General features: G+C 43.4%; 1 protein-coding gene across 2 annotated transcripts in view; it reads right to left on the reverse strand.

The window, feature by feature from the left end:
- The window catches only part of ITIH5 (inter-alpha-trypsin inhibitor heavy chain 5), a 74,453-nt gene extending 48,881 nt beyond the window's left edge, over nucleotides 1–25,572 (reverse strand). The window contains exons 1-5 of one of the 2 annotated variants that reach the window (XM_082649296.1): nucleotides 25,421–25,572; nucleotides 16,314–16,358; nucleotides 5,694–5,857; nucleotides 4,655–4,756; nucleotides 2,587–2,837 (exon numbers count right to left, since the gene is read on the reverse strand). In XM_082649296.1, the coding sequence (XP_082505422.1) occupies nucleotides 2,587–2,837; nucleotides 4,655–4,756; nucleotides 5,694–5,857; nucleotides 16,314–16,358; nucleotides 25,421–25,510 (652 nt within the window). In that variant the 5' untranslated portion in view covers nucleotides 25,511–25,572. The remainder of the gene's footprint in view (nucleotides 1–2,586; nucleotides 2,838–4,654; nucleotides 4,757–5,693; nucleotides 5,858–16,313; nucleotides 16,359–25,420) is intronic. The other variant, XM_082649297.1, reaches the window with a different exon arrangement.
- Nucleotides 25,573–27,909: the final 2,337 nt, after the last annotated feature.

Genomic DNA, 27,909 nt, shown 5'->3' on the forward strand with positions numbered 1-27,909 from the left:
CTCTGGCTCCTGGGGCTGCCGTTTTGCAGGAAGAGGAACAGCTGAGCTCTGGATGGGAATGAGGGGCAAAAGGGCCCCGGTCCACTGCACCTGGCCTGGGTAATGGCCTGTGAGACCTCTCACTCTGGAAGGCAAAATATCTACTCTGGTGCAAAGAGCCAGGAAAACAATTTTCTTAAAAATAAACAGATTCCCAAGAGGTCAATGGTCTGGAAAAATTCCTCTGAGATTCCCACAGGCCCTGCAGATAAGCAGTAACAGGATTAACAACGGGATTCAGACCTGTCCCCTCCAAGCATAACCCACACACCACAACGCGGACACCTCTGAAGAGTCACAGTGGTTCTGAACCTGGAAAGACACACATCCATTTCATTCCTACAGCAGGACGACCATACTTCCCATGTGGGAAAATTTCCCACTAAATTGTGAATAGGGAGAAATGAAATTTTAAAATGTTCTTTCTTATTAGATTAGGTGTGTATTTTTCTTTTTTCTTTCTTTTCCTTTTTTTTCTTCCTTTTCTTCTCTACTTTGCAGACACCTCATTAGCTATCTACTCTTCAAAACGCATCCTGTTTAATACTGTAAGGAGACAAAGGTTAATCAGACAAAGACCTGCTTCACAATCACTTATGATCTAATAGGGGAGATAAGATTTGCAGAGAAAAAAAGTAAATGGAAGGGGATAATAATTATGATGATTAAGCTCTTACTCGGCACCACATGTACACAAAAGCTTCCCAATGACCCTAAGAGACAGTTACTATCCCTGTTTACAGATGCGTAAGCTGAGTCTCACACGGCCCAGGTCAGCTTTTTTCAAGGACATAGTTCATAACTGATTGAAAATCCATTAACCATACACACAGTGACCTAGATGACCTAAGAATGGTGTCATGTATCTCATGCCATTTCTGAATGTCAGGTCCCTTGATGATATCTGTAACTTTCTGACGAGATCTGGATGGACTGCCAGCCCACTGTCTGGAGTCAACTTATAATAGACCTGAATCCACACTCCAGTCTTTGAGGGTGAACGACTTCTCACGTCCAGAGTCACTCACTGAACTGCGTGCTGGGGGCAGAACGCGTATGTTCCATACTGTCACGACCAGAGTCACTCACTGAACTGCGTGCTGGGGGCAGAACGCGTATGTTCCATACTGTCACGTCCAGAGTCACTCACTGAACTGCGTGCTGGGGGCAGAACGCGTACGTTCCATACTGTCACGTCCAGAGTCACTCACTGAACTGCGTGCTGGGGGCAGAACGCGTATGTTCCATACTGTCATGTCCAGAGTCACTCACTGAACTGCGTGCTGGGGGCAGAACACATATGTTCCATACTGTCACGTCCAGAGTCACTCACGGAACTGCGTGCTGGGGGCAGAACGCGTATGTTCCGTACTGTTCACTCTCCCACGTACCAGCTCCGGCTCTTGACTGTTTTTGCATCATGTAAGATAACGACATTCTGTTATTCCTCGTGTCAAGTTATTTCTCTCCTCTCCTTCCAACCTCATCCCTAAATATTCTTGTACGAGAAGCCTTCTTGAGAGACTCTGGACCCTCCTTGCAGTCACAGGGGTTGAATTCAGATTCTGCACACTCCATGATCACTTAGCACTCAGCACTTCCCTGATCTCAGTGTCACAGATGTCCGAAATCTTGTCATTCTAACCCCGGTGAATTTGGGGGCACATCTATGCTGTCACCAATTTGACATAAAGCCTTACTGATATATTTAAGATAAGGCACAATGCAAGTGAATATTTAATGTAAACTATTAGTGGAAATTAATACAGTAGTTAAAATTAGATTAGATTGAATTTTTCATTATCATTTCAACAGAGTGCTATTTAAAAAATTAAAATTTGAGAAAAAAGCAAATTGAGCAATCTTACTAATGAAGAAAAAATGTCTGTGTCTTAAGTCAAACTGGCAGTACATATTTTTCATTATTTAAATTTAGAAAGATATAGCACATTATTTAGATGTTTACGTTAATGTCAAAAGTTTGCTTTAAAAACAGAGTATTGAAAAATAAAATAATAAAAAAAGAGTATTAGAAAACGACCACATACTCCCTTACCCCTAGTATAAAATGATTATTTTATATAACTTCCTGGTCTTTTGTCAGCTTCACAGTTAACATATTTAACATTAAAGTGTATATACAACTGTGTCTCTTTTTTCTCTATCACGTGCTGAATTGTTTTTGTAACCCTATTTTACTAATCACGTCTGTGTGGTTGAATACTTAGGATGAAGGAATGTTTTTGCTACTACAAATATTATCAAACGGGTTTGTACATGTAACAGTACCGATATTCTAGATGTCTCACCGAGGTTAGATTCCCAGGAGTGATACGACAGTGTCAAATGATTTGAACATTTAAATCTCCTGATAGAGCCTGGCTTAAAAAAAAAAAAGGTACAGGACACTGTCTTTGTTTTGCTGCTGTCCTTCAGATTCCCCCTCCTCTTGGGGCCTGTGCTGCAGGGGTGCCATCTGGTTTAATGCCAGCGCCCAGCTTGGAGTCAGCACACGACACCTGAGTGCATCCGGCCAGCACCGCTCACCTCGCCCCCGCCCGCTGCCCTGGCGACGGCTGTTCTGGAGCCCCAGCACCTCCAGCGCCGCGATGCCCGACCTCTCCAGAATGGTCACCTCCACCGTCAGCCGCCCCACCAGCTGCTGGGGCCGTACGCTGACCACGTGCTCGTACTTCCCCAGCCGCCGCTGCAGGAGCTCCTCGTAACTCAGGAGGAAGGCAGCCTTGTCCTTGCTGGGAAGCACCACGGAGGCTCTGAAGGTCTCCGTCCCCTTCTCCCTGGAAGAAAGAGAAAAGGGAACAGGGGATCGGAGAAAGCCACGTTCCCTCGAGTCCTCCAGGGCCCCGGCCAAACTCTCTCAACGAGAGGCCTTAGCGTGGACCACAATGTTTCCCCATCATCAAGCCACCAGCCACTGCAGCTGCCCCCATGATGCATCCTGAGGGGATTCAGGAAGGAGAAAACCAGGAGACTGGCCCTAGATAGTTAAGATGCATATCTAAGGAATACTTTCAATGAGCCCAGACTCTTGCATCTTCCTATACACAGAAGCACTGAATTCATCAACTCGAGATGACTGTTGTTTTTCAGTGTGTGTGATTAGCAGTAATCTTTTGATGTGTGACTACCTCTTTTTTTTTCAGCAAAAACTCCTCTATATCCTGGCTCCTGTTTGGAACAGTCCCTCAGAGCTGAGAAGCTGTCTCCCAGGCTATAGTCTTCAGTAATGCCTCCAATAAAACATAATTCTTGATTTTTAGGTTGTGCATATTTTTTTCAGTTGACATTAGAAAGAAAAACTAGAATTTAGTTTTGGGAGGAGTAGCAAAGGCCTGCACTAGAGGAAGGTCAGACAGGTTCAAGGAATTCTGAAGAGCAGAGAATTCAAAGACTACTGAACTCTCCGACCTCTCCTTGTGTCAGACCCGAGGGAGCAAAGGGGAGGGGGACTGACACAGCTGACCTCCAGGAAAAACAGATTCCTGCTGTGATCCGACTAAACGGAACCGTGGCTTGCCTGATTCTGCACAATTTATGAAGTGTAAGAAAAGATAATCCTCAAAAAGCCCACACCTTTTCCTCTAGATACTAAGGTCATTTTTCTTCAAAGGGAACAGATGACTTTTTTTTCAAATGGGCTGGTAGAGAGGGAAATTGATTATTCTCGGTATACTAGGTGGATCTCTAGTTAATGTTATCTACGGAGTCATTAAAAGTGAATTGATTTATTGGTTTTCAGTGTTTAGATTCAGTTTATAGACAAAGAATACAAATACCAGGACAGATCGGAATTTTAATGGTGATAACTGATGATGCAAAAATAAATGATTAAGTAGGAAGAGATGAGTGCTGGAGATGGAAATGAAAAGGTAGGATGACATGAAGGAGAGAGAATATTATCACTGAAGATAACAGGGCTCGTCTAAGATGGTATAACTGCTTAAATTAACTGAAGAAGAAAAAGATAATAATACAAAAAACTGGAATGCAGAGAGAAAGTGGGAGTATTGTAAATCCTCTTTCTTCACAGCACAGAATCGACAGATAATATCTGATTTTTATCACGAAATTTTTTAAAAGCAAACTATCATAATATTTAGAGTGAGGGAGGTAACTACCAGAAATCTACAGAAATATCAGAAGTGGATGTTTCTAGAAAGTGAGAACTGGGGAATGGGAGCAATAAAATATTCCTTTTCATCATAAACCCTTAGCTACTATATTGTTAACCAGGTAAATATCTGTATTTTTTTTAAGATTTTTTTTTTTGATGTGGACCATTTTCAAAGTCTTTATTGAATTTGTTACAGTATTGTTTCTGGTTTATGCTTTGATGTTTTGGCCCTGAGGCATGTGGGATCTTAGCTCCCTGACCAGGGATCGAACCCACATCCCCTGCACTGGAAGGTGAAGTCTTAACAGCTGGACGGGCAGGGAAGTCCCTAACCAGGTATATTTAATTATTTATTATGATGATAAAAAATAAAAAGATAAACCTTTGAAGAAAAGGGTGAGAACAAGATGGGTAGGCAGGGTAGAAAGTTTGACACTTGGCTAAAGTGGACTTTTAATTCCTTAATTCAATGGTACTTACCCACTGTCTTCTGTGGTTTTATTCCTTTTCTCTTTTACCTTATCACCATTTTTCTTTTCTTTCTCTGTAATTTCTCCCTGATACACCTTGTCTCCAATAAGCCTGAAACACAAGACAGCCGCGTTGCCAGCTTGCCGTCCAAGACAAACTCCAACATGGATCTCATAACCATGACAACCCTAGAAAATATTTTTATTTGCCTCTTGGATGTGCAGAAAGAATGCATTCCAGGCCAGGGCACTCCCCTTGTATCACTCATCTCATTCTAGGGCGATTTTCAACAGGTCCAAATGGGAAGATCCAAGCCAGGGGGCCTTTGATTCTCCAGGAGGAAATCAGAAGACCTGCTCAAACTTCCAAGAAGATTCACCAACTTGAACCTTGCCCAGACCTAAAATTAAACCCACACACCTCATTTGCATCTCTTTACCTCTTAGTTCAGGAGAAAAGAAGAAAGATATTCTATCTGGTACATCAAAGGTTTCACGGTGTCTCGTCCTTCAGATCTCAACTTCAACACTGACTCCTCTGATCCACCTCCCCAACTAAACAAGCCGCCTCAATCCTACTTGCCATCTCCACAGCATTTGCTACTGTCTGAAGTTATCTCATTTATTCATCTGTTTGCTTATTTATTGTTTCTCCCCAGTGGAACTTCTGGAGCAGAGCAACATTGTCTTTTTTCATAGAAGTAGACCAATCACCTTGAAGCGCACCTGGCCCAGGGTGGGTACCCGTTTGTTGGAGGGAAAGAAAGAGGAAATGAAGGTGGGGGGAGGAAAGGAGGGAGGAAAGAAGAGAGTAATGGGATAAAAGAAGAGGTAATAAAAAGGTGGAAGGGGGAGAGGGAGAGATAGAAGGAAGAAGGGAGAGGAAGGGGGGGAGGGAATCAACCTTCTTTCCCACGAACTGTCCACTGGACTGAGAATTTATAAATTCTCACGGCCAAAGACTGTGGTCCTCACAGCATCTCAGGCTCCCCTTGACCCTCCTGCCTAGAAACCTTCAAGCCAGGGTCTCTGACCAGGGTGTCACCTACATAGTGAAGTTAGTGATGAAAGCTGCGGCTGGAATCTGCATCTGAAACGTGATTTCCTGGTCCTCAGATGCTCTGTTCAGCAACCTGCAGGCAACCGTAGTGAAGGCGTAACGGGAAATGATGGTGGACTTCACTGAGAATTCTGTCATCAAGGGTTTGGTTTTCTGTTGGAATCAAAACACATGGTATGCTGTGCACCTGGAACTCTCACAACATTGTAAATCGACCATACTTCAATAAAAATTTTTAAAAAAACGGTATTTTCAATGGCACATGAAAGCATGATTCAACCATTTGGGGGTAGGTGTTTTTGTTTTTTTTTTCCGTAAGAGAAATCATCTTCAGTTTGGGAGCCCTTGACTTGTGATTGTTTTCTTCTTTCTTTGTCTTGTCCTGATTTTCTGGATTTTCCCCTCAGTTGTAAAAGTCATGGTTGAACAACCAGTACATGACAGAGAAACAAATTATTTAGCCCAGCTTTAAGAAATGAACACAGTAGGGAGATATAAATTAGGAGGTTGGGATTAACATATACACACTACTATATATAAAATAGATAATCAACAAGAACCTGCTGTATATATAGCACAGGGAACTCTACTCAATACTCTGTTATAATCTATATGGGAAAAGAATCTGAAAGAGAATAGATATATGTATATGTATAACTGAATCACTTTGCTGTGCACCTGAAACTAACACAACATTGTAAATCAACTACACTCCGATATAAAATTTTTTTAAAAACTGTAAAAAAAAAACCAAAAAGAAATGGACACAGTTAAGATTTCCAATTTAACAGAGAATATACTCTACTTAAAGAATTTAATAAAATATTGGAATTTTAGAAGTATGTGAAGTATATAACACTTCTCTGTTATAAATGTTTAGATCACATTTCTAGACTCACTGAATTGACCACAACATCAGATTACACCTAAAGAAATTCTCATATTTCCTAATTAATTTCAATATCCACTTAGAGAAACTATACTCTGGGGCTTTTCCTTTCAGATGACAATCACATTATTGTAAAATAAGAATTAATACTGAGCTCAAGAAAGTATTTGGGGAATTAGAACCCAGAAATAGGGAAGTCTGTGCTAATTAAATTTATCCCCCAAACTTCTGATAAGGGCAGTAGCTAGGCAGTGCAAATTTAAAAGCTGGTTAAACTATTCACAGTTCTCTGTGCATCTATAATATATGCATTTGCTTCTACCTCATGGTATTATAACTCCTGCTAAGTGTCTTCTTCACCGCATGAGCCAGGCCAGAGTGTGGGCAGTGGTGGTGGCAGAGTTCCACCAGACTGTTCATCTGGTGGCTGAACTTGAAGCAGAAAAAAATCTAAACACATCTGAAAGATTTTCCCCTAGAAAGAAAACAAGTTCTCCAATTTGGCCTGGGAAGGAGGTATTTCAAATCAATGGTTCTTGAGATGTGGTCCTTGGACCAGCAGCGTCAGCAGCATCACCTGGGAGCTTATTAGAAATGCAGAACCTCAGACCCCATGCCAAAGCTACAGAGCGAGCATCTCAGGGGGTGGGGCTAGAAGTCTATGTTTCAACAAGCCCTCCAGGGGATTCTGAGGGTTGAGAAGCACTCTTTTAAACTAATATAACTAGGTGACACTTCATGTATTTCTGCTAGAATTTTATATCTATAAATTGAGAGGGTTTGTAAATCACCTAAATTATGTCTTCTTCTGAGATCCAAGAATCTAACTCAAAGTCAAAAGTAAGGAATAAAACATTGGGTTTTAGGAAATTATTCCTGAAATCAGAAAGAATCGATGAAATATATATGATTTTATATATAAAATATATAATCACATATATATTTTTATATATATAATATATAATCATATATATGATTATATTTTTTTATTTAAAAATATTCTTTTTTAAAAAAATAAATTTATTTATTTATTTTATTTTTGGGTCTTCATGGCTGCACACAGGCTTTCTTTAGTTGCGGCAAGCGGGGGCTACTCTTTGTTGCGGTGCGCGGGCTTCTCATTGCGGTGGCTTCTCTTGTTGTGGAGCACGGGCTCTAGGCACACGGGCTTCAGTAGTTGTGGCATGCGGGCTCAGTAGTTGTGGCTCGCAGGCTCTAGAGCGCAGGCTCAGGAGCTGTGGCGCACAGGCTTAGTTGCTCCGCGGCATGTGGGATCTTCCCGGACCAGGGCTCGACCCCGTGACCCCTGCATTGGCAGGCGGATTCTTAACCACTGCACCACCAGGGAAGTCCTCTTTTTTTAAAATTGGGGTATAGTTGCTTTACAACGTCACAAAGAGTAAGTCAGAAAGAGAAAAACAAACATTGTATATTAACGCATATATGTGGAATCTAGAAAAATGGTACAGATGAACCTATTTGCAGGGCAGCAATAGAGACACAGACGTAAAGAACAGATGTGTGGACACGGCGTGGGGAAGGGGAGGGTGGTATGAATTGGGAGATTGGGACTGACATATATACACTACCATGTGTAAAACAGAGAGCTAGTGGGAACCTGCTGTATAGCCCAAGGAGCTCAGCTTGGTGCTCTGTGATGACCTAGATGGGTGGGATGGAGCAGGGAGGGTGGGAGGGAGACCCGAGAGGAAAGGGATATATGTATGCATATAGCTGATTCACTTCGCTGTACAGCAGAAACTAACACAACACTGTAAAGCAATGTTGACAAAACATTCTTTATGAACATCTCGTCTCTTTAGGACAAAATCCGCTGCTTTAGCCGCCGAGAGAAGATTTTCATACAACAACAGAAACTGGACACCTTCCTCGTACACCTTTAGACATTTAGACCTGGACCTTTAGACCTGGACACCTTTAGACATTTGAGTTTACAACCCTACTGTAGTGTGAGTTGCCCTTGAGCTGGATTTAGTCATTTTGTTAATTTATTTCGAACTCTATGCTCTTTCTGATCTCTACGTGCTTTATTGGTTTTGTTTTGGGAACTAGACTTCTGCATATTAGAAACACCCTTGAAATGAAGAAGTTATAGTAAAAGCTATCAAGACAAATACAAAGAAAAAGAAACTCTCAAGTCCAATCCCCTCACTTTACCAACGTTAAGACCAGGCTAGGGTACTTGCCCCTGGTCACACAGGTGGGAGGTAAGAAATCCAGCATGAGAATATGGAGTTGCTGACTTCCAATCCTGCCTCTTCTGTAAAAGGATTCCAGAGGTGGCCTGGCTGATCAAGGCTTTTCCCAGCGGTCACTGTTAGACAGCCAGTAAAATACAGAACTGCCAAAGCATAGTATATGTAATGCTGGTTCAATTCAAAAGTTACCTGTAAACCTCAGTTATCCCCCCCATTAAACTGTAAACACTCCAGACAGGGCAGGGAGCTGAATCCATTCTGCACTAGTGCCACATTCTGACATTTCCTAAAACTTTTTTTCTTTTTTTTCTTTTTTCTTTTGGGTTGCACCATGCAGCTTGCAGGATCTTAGTTCCCTGATCAGGGATTGAACCCGCACCCCCTGCCGTGGAAGCGCGGAGTCCTAACCACTGGACCACCAGGGAATTCGGCCCCCCCCAATATTTTTCTTATCAACTTATCACTTCTTTACACAAAAGTCGAGCACTACTAGGGAAAAAATCTTATTTAGTTTACGTCTTTGATAAACAGAGCATACAACTCTAGCTGCACGGCATTCCAAACAAAACGGAACTTCTACCATAAAGAGTCCTTGCCCTGGACTATTTCTAAAGTATTTAAAGATCTTCTGCACTTGGTACCCTTGAGATTATCTTTGATGTCATGTTGATTTGTTCTCATTTATGAGATAATTATCACTTAAAATCTCACTGCAATTAAAATGTGAAAATTAGGAGACGCCTGACAAAATGCTAAGTTTGACTACTATGGTATCTTCTTTTGCCTTAAGATTATGGATGTAGCAGAATTTTCCACAACATTACATCACGAGGAAGCACAGTTTATGGTCTGTAGCCCCGAGAGACAGGCTGAGAAAAGTTTCAAGAAACTATTTTAGTTTTACTGCTTCTGCCCAGTTAGTGTTTTCCCACAGGAGTCCCTGTGTTATTTACATGGATAACCCTTGCCTTTCCGTGACTGCGCTGTCCGCCAAAAATCTATTAACATCAATTATGTGCAACTCTATCCCCCATCCCCGAAAGCTACCCATCCCTTCCCCTGCCCCTCCTGGCCTGTAAACACGTGGAAAACGGGGGCCATGACTTATTCCTTTTTTCTCGCCCACAGCTCTCAGCAGAGAATCAAAATCAAAAACATTTGTAAAACTGAATTTTCGGAATCTTGAACAATTAGAGAAAAATAGATATCCTCCAAAGGGAAATAGTAATAAACTAGTATTTCAGAAGCACGACTCTAGATTCTATGATGGATTGGGAAGAAATATTACACACGATCTGTTCTCTCAAGGCGCGGTGGGAAGAAAGTGCAAAAAATAGAGAGAAGCACAGGAAGATATAGGGAGATATATGTATTTACTTTTTTTTATTGGAGTATAGTTGCTTTACAATGTTGTGTCAGTTTCTGCCGCACAGCAAAGTGAATCAGCTATACGTATACATATATCCCCTCTTTTTTGGATTTCCTTCCCATTTAGGTCACCACAGAGGACTGAGTAGAGTTCCCTGTGCTATATAGTAAGTTCTCATTAGTTATCTATTTTATACACAGTACTGTATATATGTCAATCCCAATGTCCCGATTCATCCCACCCCTCTCCTTTCCCCCTTGGTGTCCATATGTTTCTTCTCTACGTCTGTGTCTCTATTTCTGCTTTGCAAATAAGATCATCTATACCATTTTTCTAGATTCCACATATATGCGTTAATGTATATTTGTTTTTCTCCTTCTGACTTACTTCACTCTGTATGACAGTCTCTAGGTCCATTCACGTCTCTGCAACTGACACAATTTCATTCCTTTTTATGACTGAGTAATATTTACTGATTGACTAGAAGAATTTCCAGAGCTCAGAAGGAAGAGAAAACAGTGAAGACCATAAAAGTAAGAAAAGGCTTTTAAAGAGATGTAGGATTTACATGTGGTGAAAGAAAACAAAAAGACATAGAAAAAACAAAAAACACAAAAGACATACAAATGGGAAGGAACCATAGCCCATTCCTGGCACAAGAATAGTGCAGTTTAGTTAGAAAGGAGGGCACATGGGGCGAAGAATATTGGCCAGGTACATAAAATCGCGAGGAGATGCACCACCCCAAGGCCAAGCACAGAACCTGGAATGGGAGAGGTTTAGGAAAATGTGTCATAAAAGAGAGGATATAAAACCATGGTCTAGGTTTTTCCCAAAGCACAGTTCTTAAAAATCCAACATGCTTCCCATATATGCATTCAACTCAGTATTTTGTTTGGGGATGTGGGCTGAAAAACAGGGGGCAGAAGTCAAGTCTTCCTGTGACATAATAATGTCTTCATTATCTTTTCTGAAAAAATGAAACAGATGGAAAAGCACTTTTAGGCAGGGAGTGTCTTAATTAGCTGCTTGGGGGACCAGAGGTTTCTGTGTAACTCATGTGAGTCACTTAAGATCAAGTCACCCAGAAGACATCCTGAATTCCCCAAGATGCCATCTGGAACTGTGACAGGGGAGTGTTTGCCACGGCCTTTGCCAGGAGCCAGGTCTCTTCCCAGAAGATTGACCTTCTGCTGTTTTATCCTGGTCTAAGAGTTCTTTGTCGACCACTAGAAGAAATCAGCCCAAAGGTGGGAGAGAACCTCAGAAACAACTTCATCAGCTCCTCTCACTTTATGGAGCTTGGCAATTGGCTGACTCCAGTCCAGAGATCTTTACTAAACCTGAATGCTTCTTCCTTTTGAGAAAAACACAGTGCATGCTGTTATTACATGAAGCAGAGGACTTCAGACAGGGCACCTCCCTGATGACTGTATTTACCACCCTGGGGAAATAATTTTCCTTCTGTAGACAGAGGGTGTCATCAGCTCTGAATTGCCTATTTGCGGTAATACATTCTATAGGGCAATATTTCATTATGTTTAGAGAGGAAACACAAAATGCAATTATCTTTTTTTTTTTTTTTTTTTTGCGGTACGCGGGCCTCTCACTGTTGCGGCCTCTCCCGTTGCGGAGCACAGGCTCCGGACGCACAGGCTCAGTGGCCATGGCTCATGGGCCCAGCCGCTCCGTGGCACGTGGGATCTTCCCGGACCGGGGCACGAACCCGTGTCCCCTGCATCAGCAGGCGGACTCTCAACCACTGCGCCACCAGGGAAGCCCGCAATTATCATCTTTATGCAGAAGAAAAATTCCATTCTGTATACCCCCTAAAACAGATAAACCACGATGGCTAGAGTTGGGAGCAGGGAGACAGACACGTACGTAGCTGGCTCTCAGTGAGGTAATGGGGCCCAGCACCACACTACCTGCTGAACTGACTATATTTTCTTATTTTCGATACTCCTGATGCTCTGGCATTTGGGGCTTTGATCTTGGAGAGGCTGCTCCTCCCAGGGCCAGCTGATTCCTAGAGATAACAAATGACGCCCCTGCAAGCACACCTTCGAGATACAACCAATCAGCACAGAGCCCTCTACCTCAACCACCTCCTTTACCAAACTCTCACACACCAACCAATATTCCCCCTGTCCCGTATCACCCCAGGACCAGGTACCCAACCACTGGGGACCATCGCTGTAGCCCAGAGACTGCCAACATTATTCCAACTGCCCAATCCTAAGCTTAAGCAGCATGCCTAACCTGACTCATCAATTTCTTCCTGTAGAAACCCCAATAAAGGCTCTTGGCCGCATTCTCTCTCTGTCCCTGCTGCCCCCTGACTGACCCGGTGTTTCCCCACATAGCGCTGCCATGCCTCTCATCCCTTGGGACCTCTGAGTATAAACTTCCTCCTTCGTGAGGATCATTTCCGTGTCTGTGTGTCTCACCACATCTGCTCAAAACATATCCCGGCTACAAATTTTAGAATATCTGCTAGGAAGGGGATGCCAAGACATAGCCCCTGCCATCGGGAGGTTAAAGGATGGCAGTGAATTATTTTAGGAAAACAGGCCAGTAGCTGTTAAGCACCATGGAGACTCAGAAAAAAAGATACTCCTGTTTTTCAAAACATACACATTTTTGGCGTCTGTGATACAAGGGCTTCCTTAAAAGAGTATCTACTTAATTCAGAATAAAATCAAGCAAATCCCCAGGGGTCCATGAGCTGGCAGTGACAGGAGGGTACCAGCTGTGGCCACCGCGTCCTCTTCGTTAATTAGAGTAGAGAACATTCAGATTAGTGTGATATGGCTAGAACACAAAATACAAGGAGACTCGGGTAAACGAGGGCTACAGAGGCAGGCAGGAGCCAGAACACAAGGGGCCATAGATGTCCTCAGAGTTAATCCTACAGGTGATACAAAGTCACTGAAGGCATTTGCAAAAGAGAGTGATGCACCAGACCTATGCTGGAAAGATCATTCTGGTACTGTTTGGATGGGTAAATCAAGTCCACATCACAAAATTATAATACATGCATCAATAAAAGTGAGCCTTTTAACGTTACTAGATTTCTAAGAAAATTTAAGAGATTGTATAGAACAGTCTAAGCCAAAGGGCCAAGGAAATCTTTTTAACCAAGAATGAAACCTTGAAGGGTATAAAGAAGAGATAAACTTATTTATTACTCAGGAACTTAAAGCTTTTATATGGCAACTATACTATATACAAAGTTAATAGACAAGTAACAGATTTAGGGGAGAACTCTTCCAATTCAGAAGACAGAGTATGTACAGCACACAAAGATTTCTTACATACTGACAATTAGGGGATAAAAAAACACAATAGAAAAATGGGTGCAGGAAAAATTTCACAGAAGAATGACTCTGAATGGCCAATAAATATATGGGGGAAAGTCCAGACTCAGGGAAATGCACATTAAAGGAACAATGAGGTATCACTTTAAATCTAAGAGACTGACAAATCAAAAGGAGTAATTATAGCACTGCTGGCAGAAACGTACATATTCATCACTGCTGACAGAAATGAAATTAAGACATAAGGTACTAGGTGTATTCAAAAAGTAGCCTGACTACATCTAGCAAAATTAAAAGTGTGTGTGCACTCTGACTCAGCAAACCTCTGACTGAAAATCTCAGCCACAGAATTAAAAGCACCCACATAATAGAAAAAAAAATTTTTGCAGCAGCATTTACAGGGGCAAAAAAATTGGAAAAATATTGAAAGCTCATCAATAGTAGAATGCTTGATAAACCATCGTGTGCCAACAACCTGTAATATTTTTTCACCATCTCAAAGAATGGATAGAGGCAGGCCAGGTGAGGCACTGTTGAGTGAAAATAATAAGAAACAGAAAAATACAATCAGGTGAGGAGGCAGCTGTGTGTATAAGTGACAAGCACAGACTCAGAAGCTAGACTGCTGGGACTCAAAATCCTGGTTCAACCACCTCTTTCGGAAAGTGTAATCTTGGACAAGTGGCTCAATCTCTCTGAACCTCGGTTTTCTCATCTGTAAAATGTCTCTATATTTGGTTGAGCTATGACACATGAGGCGCTCAGGACAGTGCCTGGCACGTGGTCAGCATGCAGGGAACAGTAGCTGTGGTTACATGGTCCCACTGTCTGAAAGCAAATATGAGAACCCTCATACATGCCAATGTGCACGAGGGTCCCCCACCTGCCTCTGCCATGATGTTTTTCTCATGGCATCTTCTCTATTCCTAACACACTTCACCATTTATTTATTGACTGTGTCTATCTCTGCCCCGCTTTAGAATTCAAGCTCTATGAAAGACAGGGTCTTTTGCCTGTTTCGTTCATTGCTATACTCCCAATGCCTTGAACATCTCTGGGCAGATAGTAAGGATTCAAAAAAATACTTGTTGGGAATTCCCTGGCAGTCCAGTGGTTAGGACTCGGCGCTTTCACTGCAAGCAGCAACGGGTTCAATCCCTGGTCAGGGAACTAAGATCCCACAAGCCGCGTGGCTTGGCCAAAAACAAAACAAAACAAAACGAAAACCTTGTTGAATGAATGAATATGTGTATCCATGTCTTGCTGGGAGACTACTGTCCATGAGTCTGGTATTTCTGCACATTTTCTGTGCAGAGGCACTGGCTACCTCTGTTTTGTACTGCATTTTCCAGGATATTTGTATAATGAACAGCTTGGGAAGAGAGAGGTGGGGTTTTCCTTCAGAGCAAAGGGCAGGTTGGCTTAAAATCCAGAATAATAAAGAGAATGTCTCCCTCCAGGGCAAAGATCAGGCAGGCTTAGTGTTCATTACAAAAGAGGCAGGTTCCCTAAGCTTAGCGTTTCTCTCTTTTTTTTTTTTTGACTAATATTTATTGGAGTATGGTTGATTCACAATGCTGTGCTCGTTTCTGCTGTACAGCAAAGGGAACCAGTTATACCTATACACATACCCACTCTTTTTTAGATTCTTTTCCCACATAGGTCATCACAGAGTACTGAGTAGAGTTCCCTGTGCTATACAGTACCTCTCTTGTGATAAAACCAACCATGTGTGTAGGTGTCGCCTGGCCCTCTCTGTATCACTACATGAGAACTGAGCTGGAGGAAAGGCACCAATCCTGCCACTCTGACTTCTGCTCTTACTGTGAGTAATAAATCATCCTTCATCTCTGGCCCAGGAGTCTCCTGTTTCGTGCCAGCATCCATGAAACAGCAACAGACTAGCTTATTGGCTTGTAAGTAGGGTAAAAATCTAGACTCTTCACAATTCTTTACCCGTTTATGTTCACATATGTCTGTGTATGATGATGTGAACATGAACAAAAACATGAGACAATGAGGTTAGCAAACCTGGGGTATGGGGAGTCGGGATTGGGAGGATAGGAGAAGGGAGGGGAGGAAGAGGCCATGCAGAAAACGATGAGAATACAAAGTCCTGGTCCAAATAAAGATGGTAATGATTGCGACATTGGTCATGGTCAATCCAGCCTTGACTCGACCACCAGCCAGGAGTGCGGAGGCCTCGGGTAAATGGCTCATTCCTGAGGATGTACAGAGGAATCCGTAGCCTCAGAGCCTGAAGGCGTGTCCCCACATTTTGATAGATCACGGCACACACAGCGGGAAGGAAGGACTGAGATCATTTCAGTTAAATGCTTAGAATCCTGAACATCTGCCCAAGTTCCATCTGGAAACCTCCAGCATGCACTGAGAGCCTGGACCAACTTCCATTACACAAAGCTTTAATCTATAAATGGGAATTCTTTGCTTGCTTTAGCTGTTGACTTCACAACACAGCCTTTATTTCTTGTGTAAGAACATCATAAAAAAGTAAAGATTCACTTAGGTGTTGGGCTTTTTTCTAAGAAGGTCTTTGAAAACTTCATACTTTGTCCTTACGGTTCTACTGGAATAATCAGGTCTCTTTTCAGAAAAAAAATCCACTTAAAGAAAGCCTTATAAAAGCCTATAAAAGAAAGCCTTACAGAAGCTACACTGTTTCATGTTCGATTTCTTCTACATGCAATTTATAAGCTTTGGGGGAGCTGCGAACATAGTTATTGCCTGGTTCAAAATACACAGAATAGCAAGGGGAACAGATTTTTAAGAGAATATACGTGAATATACGTACCAGCCTTTGCAACAGCCTGACTTGCCTTGGGACCCTGAGTGCAACCTAGAAGAAGAAAAGAGACATGAAATATGATCGTGAGGTCATTCTCATGTGAGTTACATGAGTGGGGTTAAAACCAATTCAAATTCATGCAAAGGGTTATCCATCCTGAAAAGCAGTTTTGACCTGTAATCAGGGAGCATCTAGGCCAGGATTAGAATTCATCCCTCTCAGACCTGGCTGACTGCTGAACCCATGATGTCACACCCCCTCCTCACCTGAGGGTTCTTACATCTGTTAGGGGAAGACAGATGAAATGGCCAGGACAGAGTTCATTAGAATATCTGTTTTCGGTTTCCATTCATTTTTGGCTTAAAAATCGGCTCTTTGCTGTTGTGTCTGCTACAACGAGTAAACCTGTCAGCTCAACTCTGATGGGCTCATTTACTCTGCTCAAAACTCCAGGAAACTCTGGAAGCAAAACTGAACTTACCTTGAACTTTCTTACTGTGTTTTTTTGTGGATGATTTGTTATACTTTCCCACATGCAGAGGAGGGGCAGGGGACGGTAATAACATCCTTATTTTTAAAAATCATATAATAATTAACCAGCCCCTCTGGACTAATTTAAAAGTCCTAGCTGGTTGCTGATTATTTCTCATGACACATCACTGTTTAAAGAACAGAAGTGTTAACTACCGCTGCTGTGAGTGATGAATCGGCCTTTCTGGAGGGCAGTTTGACAATGTCGATCACAGACTTGGAAAATATGCTTAGACTGTATGCATGCCTTTTTCAACAGCTTTATGAGGTATAATTTACAAACAATAAAATTCATTCATTTAAAACAATTCAATGTTTTTTAGTGTATGCACAGAGTTGTGCAATCACCACGACAATCAAGTTAGAACGTTTTTATTGTCCTAACAGGAAGGCTCCCAACCCCAGCCTTTGCCCTGGGCCCAGGCAACCACTAATCTACTTTGTCTCTATGGATTTACTCATTCTGGGCATTTCATATACACGGAATCATACCATATGTGGTCATTTATTACTGGCTTTTTTCACTTAGCGTAATCTTGTAGCGTTTATCAGCACTTTGTTCTTTATTACGTCTGAATAATATTCCATTGGGTGGATACACCACATTTTGTTTATCCATTGGCCAGTTGATGGACGTTTAGGTTATTTCTACTTTTTGGCTATTATTTATAATGTGGAACTTGAACTCTATGAACATTCACATAGAGTTCTTTGTGTTGGACATACGTTTTCAGTTTCCTCAGGCAGATACCCACAAGTGGAATTCCTGGATCATATGATAAATTTAACTTTTAAGAAATAGATAAACCAGTTTTCAAAGCAGCTGCAACATTTTACATTTCCACCAGTATGCACGTCTTCTAATTTAGAAATCCTAGTTTCAGAAAAGCATCATATGGGCGAAAAATCAATAGGAAAAAAAATGAATGTACAAAAAAATTCTTTGCAACTTTTAAAACAATTGCTAATCATTGGAAATACCCTAACATATCCTTTAAAAATGGTTTGGTTCAATATATTATGATACATTGATTAATTAGAATATAGCTATTGAAAATAATACTATGGGCCTATATTTACTGACATCAATGTTAATTTTACTAGACTTCTGTGCTGTTCACCAAATATTTCTCCAACTCTCTGCCAGAAGGATTGCATTTCCTGGCCCCCTTGTGGGAAGACAGAGCCACGGGACTGGCTCTGGCCAATAAGTTATGAATGTTAAGTGGCATCTGTCACTTCTGCGCCAAGGATTTGATCGCAGGTGTGAGGTCCTCCAGAACTGCCTTTTCTCACCGGCATAGTAATTAGCAACGTTTGATATGGTCACTGCTCCACCAAGCCCAAGATCACACTTGCTGCACCAACAATCCAAGATGGACAAGTCATACAAGCAAGAAACAAACGTTTGTCATTTAAGTCACTGAGATTTGGGGGTTGTTACCCCAGTACAGCCTGGCCTGTCCTCACTTATACATTCAGCCATATTTTAAGTGATTAAATCAGGTAGCAAAACGCTATCTTTAACATGATCTCATTTTTATAAGTGTCTACGTATGTAGAATGTGCCCAAAATGCTAATGGCTGTTACCTTTGAGCGATTAAATTCTTCTTCTTTAAACTTTTTTGGACTACCTCAGTTTTGGACAAATTACTGTGTATCATTTCCAAATAGGAAAAAAAACAATAAAGATATTTCCATTTTGTAAACTCAAAGTATGACAGAAACTGGTTTAACCACTATCCTCTCCCTGATCCCTCCTGAAAATAGATAATGCTACTGTACATTACCATTATAAGCCACTATAGAGTCTCCTATTCTACAGAACATGGAATAGAAAGAATTAGTACAGGGTTTTAGGTTGACATCGGCCCTGGCTCCATGAGAACCAAACAATGACTAGGAGGACACTGGTTTCTATTTCTAAAATGACATGGGATGATTGGGACCGTCCAAGGAAAGCCAGAATAAGTTTCCTGGGCAAGGTCTCCATCGGGTCTGCAGGCTCAGCTCAGGCCTCTCCCTTCCTAAAATTGTGGAATAGGCTGGGGACCACTTAAGAGAGCCATGGTCAGAAGGGAAGCTCAGGCCTGCGCAGGTATTATGTTCTCCGGTTGATCTAAAGTATTTCTTTGAAGTCTCCTCCTTTGTAAAGTAGGTTTTCCAAGAAAATAAACAAGCATTAAGGAGAACAAGAGAGGCTGGTTTCTCATTTTTGAGATGACTGGCCTCTCAGGGGATCACGATGGCTACACTTCAGTCCAAATTTAGACTCGGACTGAACCAGAATCAAAACTTCCTGGTACCAGCTAGGATTAGAAGTGGAAATGACAGCAGTCATCTTCATTGTTTTTAGTTAGGAATTCCTGATCCCTTTTATTGTTCAAGAGTTTTCCCCTTGCCTTGTAAGAACCTGGGAGTGTGGGTTAAGGACAGGTGAGTGACCGACTCCAGCTTAATGTCAAGGGCTGCCATGAATAGTAATCTCAGAGCATGGACCGCCAGATAATAGACTTAAGAGATGGCTCAAATAGGATTTTTTGCTCCTACTGAGCTGAGCTTGCTTCTCCAGCATCAGAACAGATGTCCAGACCACAGTGTTTACTGCGAAATACCAGCCATGACCTTTGTCATCAAGGACCACACTACCTAACCGGAAAGAAGTACACTCAGGAACACTTAGTAGACGAGGTAATTTTTACAAAGGAAATGGAAAAAAGAAGAGTTCACTATGTTCTCAGATGACCGTGAGAGGCTTTACAATGGAGGGATGGCTAGAAGTAGTTGTGTAGGATGTTTGTTGGCGTGGAATGAAAGGGGAAGGGAAATTTACAGAGCATCCAGTTCAATACGGGAAGCATGCTGGGAAAAAGCTCAGAATCTGCCTCTTTAGCTCACATGGACCAAGCAGCATTCCCTACCAGGATGTGCAAGGGTGGCTGAAGACTGCCTCTGCACAAAGAATGTAGCGGTAACACCGTCAGAGCTGGAGGACTGGAATCTCCATCCACTCCATCATCGGACAGTCCAGCCAGAGGTAGAAAACAGCAGGCACTGCTTCATGTTCATAATTTGGATAACAGAGATGGTATTTTCCCGCCAGAATCGATCACAGGGTTGGAACAGGATTGGGAGGGAAGAGAAGCCCCGTGAAAGCATTCCAGAAAATCCACAGATGGGAAAGAGCACAGGAAAGGAGAAGAGGAGGGAACCCTAATTCCACTCAGGGTGAGGGATATCGTGAACACGTAGAACACACACACACATGCCCATTACGGATGGATGCTTTAATGACCCGCGTGCCCTGAAAGAGGGACAGAAAGGCAGGGTTCACGTCCTCAGGCTGTACTTAGGCCAGCCTCAGCCACACACCATCAAACGGCTGAAGACATGAGCTCCTGGCGGGCTCTGTGCCAGAAATGTATCTACCTGCCGGGCTCCATCTTCTGAGGGCATGCTGAAAACCTGAAACCAAGAGCCAGGAACTCAGGAGTCTGCTGCCTCAGAGATCTGATACAGGACCTGACACCAAACCCAGGGCTACAGGCTGCAAAGCACGGGAGCTGCCACCCATCACCTGGACCGAGGACAGTTAGTCTGGGAGGATCCCAATTCTCAAAAGTTCTCTTCCTTTGGAGAAATGTTGCTGCAGGTTGTCCTGCTATGAACCTCTTGCCATTTGGGGGGCCCATAACCTCAGCAATGGAAGAAGAAACTTCTTTGGGGGTCTGAAATTCCAAACAATTTTCCAGGCAGCTGGAAAAACAAAAACAAAACCCAAACCAACTATCCTTAGGCAAGTCACCTTGTTTCTTTTAACCTGTGAGAAACAAGGGAAATGGATCTGGTTTGTGGGAAGATAATGAGGAGGGTGGGACCACCCCCCAACCCCACAAAGAAAGCTCAGGTCTCCATCCTATGGCCCCATTTTCCTAAACGGACCCTCTGCTCCTTAGATACAGAAAGCTTACAGGACCTCCAGCTGGACCTCTGACAGCACCGTGGGCACGGATGCTTTATGTTAGCGCATCCAAGACTTTAGGAGAACGTTAGTTAGGAACACTAAGCCACATACGACTCATCGCCCAGCTCGCAGGACTCCCCCATCCTTCTCCCCACCTCCCCCTCAAAGAAACCAGATATGGCTGGCTCTGGTTCGGGAGGGAGGAAATCTCTGGAATCTCTCCTGTTAATACCCTTCTTCCCCATCCAGCCTTAGGACTCCATTGCAACGATCACACCCGTGCACATAAAGGAGACATTATCGAGTGGTCTGGAGCTCACAGAATCTTTCCGTGACTTTCCTTTTCAAAGCGTTAAGAAAAAAACAAAACTGGTCTTGATTTTCTTTGTTTTCCCAAATGCAAAGGTTCTGAGTGAGAGACTATAAAACTTAAAACCGCAGAAATGCTCGATTCAGGGAATTAGAAATGTATCACCACTGTGCGTGCGGTACCAGAAGCCTACGCTGAACACAATCTATGTGCCAGGAGCTACAAATTAAAATCGTGTTTAAACAAATTACGTTACATTGTAAATATGAAAGTGGCGGTCTTTGGAGGCGTCATTGAGAGCCCGGCTTGGCATTCAGCACTCCTGGGTTCTAATCTAGGCTCTGAAATATCACTTGCGTGCATCACTTCCCCTGGGTGGACTTCCACAGTTCCCCTGGAGCATAAGCTAGCTGAGGCCTTCCTTGCAGTGGCAGAGATTCAACCAGGCTGTGCATAAATAACCCAAATAGCTAATAGGACCTGAGTGCTTACTATATGTAAGTGCTGTGCCTAAATCAACTCATTTTATCCTCACAACAAACAGGAGCAGGAGTGGGTTTGTTACTTTTTATTTAATAGTTTATGATTGTTTAGAAGCTAATAAAAGGTGAGCGTCAGGATCCTTCACTTGCACGGTCCCTTAACAAACGGTGGTATTCGTAGTGTTTGTCAAAATGTGTCATTTGCTGTGATTTATATCCTTCTAAATAAATGTTTATTTTAGCACTTTTAGCATTTAGCATTTTTCTTTAAGAGGGCTTTGCCCATTATATAAACTTGACTCCTCTCTCAAAACTTAGATCCACCCCTGCCTATGAAGTAGGAACCATTAACAACGCCATCTTGCAGGTGAGGAAACGGAGACCCAGAGAGGTTAAGTTACTTGCCCAAGTACACACAGCCAGTAAGTGGTGGGATCCAGATTTGAACCCAGGCAGTCTGGTTCCACTTGGGGTGCTCTTAACCATATACTTTATTGCTTCTTATTATTTCTACACAGAGCTCCTAGCAAACTCTCCCTGACACTCAACACTTGGTGCCTACTACTATTATGTAAATTAAAAACTGCTTTTGTAATAATGGGAACACAGCTCCATCCTTAGTTAAAGAAACCATGTCAGTTTGAGGGACTTCCCTGGTGGTCCAGCGGTTAAGAATCGCCTTCCAATGCATGGGACGCGGGTTCGATTCCTGGTTGGGGAACCAAGATCCCGCATGCCGCTGGGCAACTAAGCCCGCGAGCCCGCGTGCCACAACTACAGAGAAGCCCGCGAGCCACAATGAAGGCATGACACAGCCAAAAATAAATAAATAAATATTAAAAAAAAAAAAAAGACACCATATCAATTTGAAAGCAGGCTGATTTTATACAAGAGTCTTGCTTTTTAATATTGATTTCCTGAAAGATTCTTTCAAAGCTGAATTAGTCTAAGTGTGGTCCATGCATCACCTGCATCAGGACCATCTGGGTCCCACCCAAACCTAGTGGATGGAAATTGATGGGGGTGGGGCATAGGAATCTGAATGTTTGAAGAGCCCCCTGAGCGTCTTTCTGCAAGATGAAGTTTGAAAACCACTGCAGATAGTAGGTTTATTACACTACGGTAACGCTGTTTACAGATGAGGTGGAGAGGGAGGAAGGGACTTGAATCTAGGATATTATTAGTAATATTTTCAATTAAAGGTATATAACAAGCTAATAGGCAAGCTGCAACACAAGAATTGTAACACAAGCTAATAGGCAAGTTCAGGTACATTAAAATTTACATATTCATTGACATTTAAACATTGTTCACCAAATACCATATGATATCACTTATATGTGGAATTTAAAACTGGACATAAATGAACCTATCTATGAAACAGAAGCGAATCAGGGACATAGAGAATAGACTGGTGGTCGCCAAGGGGGAGGGATGGTGGGAGAGGTCTGGATTGGGAGTTAGGGATTAGCAGACGCCAACTATTATATACAGAAAGGATAAATAACAAGGTCCTACTGTATAGCACAGGGAAGTATATTAAATATCCTGTGATAAACCAAAATGGAAAAGAATATGAAAAAGAATGTAAATATATATATATGTATAACTGAATCACTTTGCTATACAGCAGAAATTAACACATTGTAATTCAACTATACTTGAATAAAAAATAAAATTTTAAAAAATTGTTCACATATAATTTTGAAGACCATAATTATTGAGACCAAAGCACTAACTGCATTGCCAGGCACCATTCTAAGTATATTAACTATTTTAATCTTCAAAATCCTTTTAATTAAGTAATCTCATCATCCCCATTCTCAAGATGGGTAAATAGGGGCTCATAGATGTTAATTAACTCCCCAGTAACTGCAGAGCCAGGATTCAAACCCAGGAAGTCTGGTTCTGGAGCCTGTGCTCTCAAATCCTACATCTTATACACACACACAAATTTTTTTAATAGAGTATAAAAAGGTAAAATCGCAAATTTTCACAGAACTTTATATTTGGAGTCTTTTCTGATTTAGTCATTTTCCAGATGAATAAATAGTGCCGTGAGCTGACGAATGCATGAAGTCACTAAAATGGGCTAAACCTATGTTCTTCTATTCAGGGAAGTTCAGTGTTAAGCCTACTTGGACTTGCAGATGTCAGAGCTTTAATCCCTCCTCCCAGCTCATAAACAGAATCTTTGTTTCAGTGCTTCCCACATTCTTCTCCCTCCGCCCCCTAAAAAAAGTTTTAGGATCTTTACCCTAAATTCCTACCCTCAGCATTTCAGCTGCCCAAGCCTGACAGCAGCCACCAACATTAAGTGCTGACACCATTCCCTGCACCTTAGGTGTATTAACTATCCAATCCTCATCACCCTGTTCTCTCTCACTTTTCACAGAATTGGAGATTGAAGCACCCAGGACCTTGCTCAGCATCACAGAGCTGGTAAGTGCCAGAATCAGGAATCGAGCCCAGGCACCAAGTCTATGCCCTTAACCACTGACCAAAACAGCTACCATTTCTTGAGCACCCACTGTATACCAGGTCCTTTACATAAACTAGCAGCTGGATCCTTACAAGTATGCTCAAGAGGAGGTGTGTTCCGTGCTGTGATGGACAGTAAAGGAAGGCTCAGAGAAGGTAAGCAGCTTGTCCAGACCATACAGCTGTAAAAGGCAAAGGAGAGACCAGCCTTTCTCTCTGGATCCGAAGCCTGCATGTTTCTCCTCCACCGAACAGCCTCCTGGAATTTTTATGGGTTATTCCTCCTGATAGTCCTACAAGAGAATGACCATTTCTTCCATTTCACAGATAAGCACATCCTTGAGGGAGTGTCAACATGAAAGTAACTACGGGATGTTTAGGTAGATTCTGTTTTCCAGATCTGCTCTTCAAACCAAGGTGCTGGGAAAGGGGACACAAAGTATACTTGCTTATCTCTTCTTCCCATCCTGTGAAAGCATGCTATCAGCTAAACAATTTAAATACGTGTGTGTAAACAGCACCAGGAGACACAGAAATGCACTGTCTACTTTAGAAATGCACTGTCTACTTTAATCAGGACAGAGCCATTTCTCCCTATAAGGTCTGTGCTTTGAAAACTGTTCCAACCTGTTTTATACTCTTCAAAGAGCTTTCCTATCCATGGGGCGTTGTACTGAGATTTCATATTTGCAGGTTTCATTCACCTGTGAGGTTAAGCCATTTAAAAAACTCTGGCAGATACACAGAATATTAACCAGGGTAACTGAGACCCTTTGGTTCTTGATCCTCTGCCCATCATCTGGCCACCTTTAAACTGCTAAAGCATTGATAAGAACCTGATGGAAAGTCGTGTTCTCCCGGTTTTCAGATGGAAAAAGCAGAGGCTTCCAGGAGTTTGGAACTTTTCCTATATGTGCTTTCTCTCTGGAACAACTAGGAACCGACAGCAACAACACACTACCCCCACACACGAGTCTTAAAGAATCCTGTAGTTAACTTGGGGCTCTGGCTCAGAAATGAACAACAAAAAACTAGCAGAAACCCGCGCAGGTAACAGGAGCCAAGGAGATTTGGTTCTGCAGGACTTTGAAGTGGCAGACACAACTCTGCAAGAAACTTCGCCAGCCAGACGCTCTCCTCGAGGGACCAGTAGATGGGGAAGTTCCCGAGCAGAAGGCTGGGGACAGAGAGGAGGTGGAGGAAAGATGTGACAGGAGATGGGGGTGAACCCTCCCTCTCTAGCGTCCAGGATCCTGTCCGGCAGCCACGCGCCCGAAGGAGGCGGTGGGAAAGGGCGGCAGCCCGCGTCCGGGGCCCGCCTTGGGCCCCCCGAACTCCACTTACTTGCTCCGAAGTGTCCCCCCAGCTCTGCACCTCTTCCAGCGACCCCGCGCAGAAAGGCAGGGCCAAGCACAGCCCGAGCAGCGGGAGCATGGCAGGGCCGGGGCGGTGTCACCGGAATGCGGCGGGACGCGGCGGGACGCGCGGGGTACAGCGCGGGGTACAGCGCGAGGTGCAGCGCTGGGCTCGCGGCTGCGAACGCGCGCGGCCCCGCCCCCGCGCCCCACAGGCCCCGCCCCCCGCACGCCCCGCCCGGGCCCCTCACCACCACAGACCCCGCCCCACCGCGCACCCCTCCCCGGCCCCACCTCCGCACCCTCCGGCCCCGCCCCTTCGGTCCCTCCCCCTCGCCCCTCCGACCCTGCACTCCCGCGAGACCCCCGGCTCCGGCCCAGCATTCCCGCGAGCTCCGCCCCCATCCTGCCCCGCGCCCCTGCACCCACACCGGTTACCCCCCACCCCGCCCAGAGCGCACAGCTCACACCCCCTCCCTTGTCCTTTCCCCCCCACCCGTAAGCCCCGCCCCTCCCTCGGCTTCTTGTGGCACCTCCCTCCACCTCCAAGCCCCCGACCGACCCTCTCTTCCTCTCCCGCTTCTTCATGGACTCACTTCATTACTGTCGCAGGAGAACACGGTAAGGGCCAGCCTGACCCTCGGTACACAGCCCACCCGTTCACCTGCTATATATACCCCCCATATGTACCACCCTCCCACTGTTAATATATACCACCCCCTCACCTACTGTATGTACCACCACCATTCCCCCACCTGCCAGCCTAAAGGCAACAAGAGACCTTCTGCCTTCTTCTGAGAGAACAGCGCATTCCCCTTGGCGTCCAACTCTGACGCTCACAGGCCCAATGAAGGGGTGCTAATTTGTAGTCTAATGCAGAATGGCATTAGCAATGTGGTCCCGTTTTATGTGGCTCTGGCGTAAAGGAACAGAAAAGAGGAAGCTAGGATTGGCACCATGTCGTAGTATTTCTGATTTTTTGGCTGTTAATCATGAAAGTGAATGTCATTGTTATCATAGTTACAAACTATCGGTGATGTTTCTGTCTGTCATAGAATAATTATCTGGCAACCACTCACCCACTGACTGGCCTTTTAGAGTCTGGGCTCCATCTTTTTTTTTTTTTTTTTTTGTGGGACAGGGACCTCTCACTGTTGTGGCCTCTCCCTTTGCGGAGCACAGGCTCCGGACGCGCAGGCTCAGCGGCCATGGCTCACGGGCCCAGCCGCTCCGCGGCATGTGGGGTCGTCCCGGACCGGGGCACGAACCCGTGTTCCCTTCATCGTCAGGCGGACTCTCAACCACTGCGCCACCAGGGAAGCCCTGGGCTCCATCTTTGTACCTGGTAGACACACAATGAGTTGGAGCTGTTTGTTTCCTCTTCCAAAAGACAAGCACCTCAAAGACATTTTTTATGTCTCTGTAAAAATTGCATCTAAATCAATACACTGAGTAATAGAAGTTGGCATCAATCTCAGTGGCCAAGAACAGGGAAATGGTTAACTCAAATGATGGAACGTCCATCCTGTGGAATGTTATGCAGCTATTAAATAATAATCACGAGGTCTGTGGAAACAGGGAAAATGTTTACAGCATAATCTAAAGGAAAAAGTCAGATCACATGCCGTCTCGAGAGTATGAGTGTAATTAGGTAAAAATACATATGCATGGACCTCAGAAGCAGGGAAAAATGAAAACCGTGGGTGGGTTAGCTTATGGTGATATCTCTTTTTAAAATATTTTATTTACTCTTGTTGAAACGCTGATTGTTTAAACAAAGACATTAAGAGAAGGGGAAATGTTGCTATGGTGAAATAAATGAAAGGAAGATCATTGTCATTAGCAGTTGAACATTTAATAGCCTAACCACTGACTAATTTTAAAAAATGCCACCAACATGAAGTGACAGTAGCTGGTCCAGCTGAGTTTCTGCAACAAAAACACTGGTAAAGGAGAAGGAAGTCAAAGGATTTTTATTTTTAGTTCTTTACTAACCGTGAGTTACAGATGTATCCCAGGCGCACTTAGAAACTTTGCAGCCTACAAAGCCTGCCTACCCCCATCCTCATTTTAAAACTAAGGAGGAGAGCCCCAAATCTGGAATCAAGGTTTGCCTATTGCCCCCCCACCCCTCGCCGCCAAAGGGAAATACCTACTGGTGAACTCAAAGTTGAATTTGGACAAAGCCGGGTTATTTGAAAGGAAACAGTAACAGCTACTGTTATTTCCATCAATCCTCCAACAGGACTGGGACCCGGTCTTTGTCTCTACCATCCCTCTCCTACTGGACTCTATTTTTGACCTTATATCTGCTCTTGGTCCCAATTTGTCCCAACTGGTTTCAGCAGAGGTCAAACAGTCAAGAGAAGAGTTTTATTTTCTTCATCTGGTAGGACTCTCCAATTGTACTCTAGGCTGTGGTGCTAGCGGTTGTTACATTGTTTTGTGGCCCCTTTGACCAAATGGATCCCACCTTCC

The sequence above is a fragment of the Grampus griseus genome (assembly GCF_964374135.1).
Source record: "Grampus griseus genome assembly, chromosome: 2".
Lineage (NCBI taxonomy): Eukaryota > Metazoa > Chordata > Mammalia > Artiodactyla > Delphinidae > Grampus > Grampus griseus.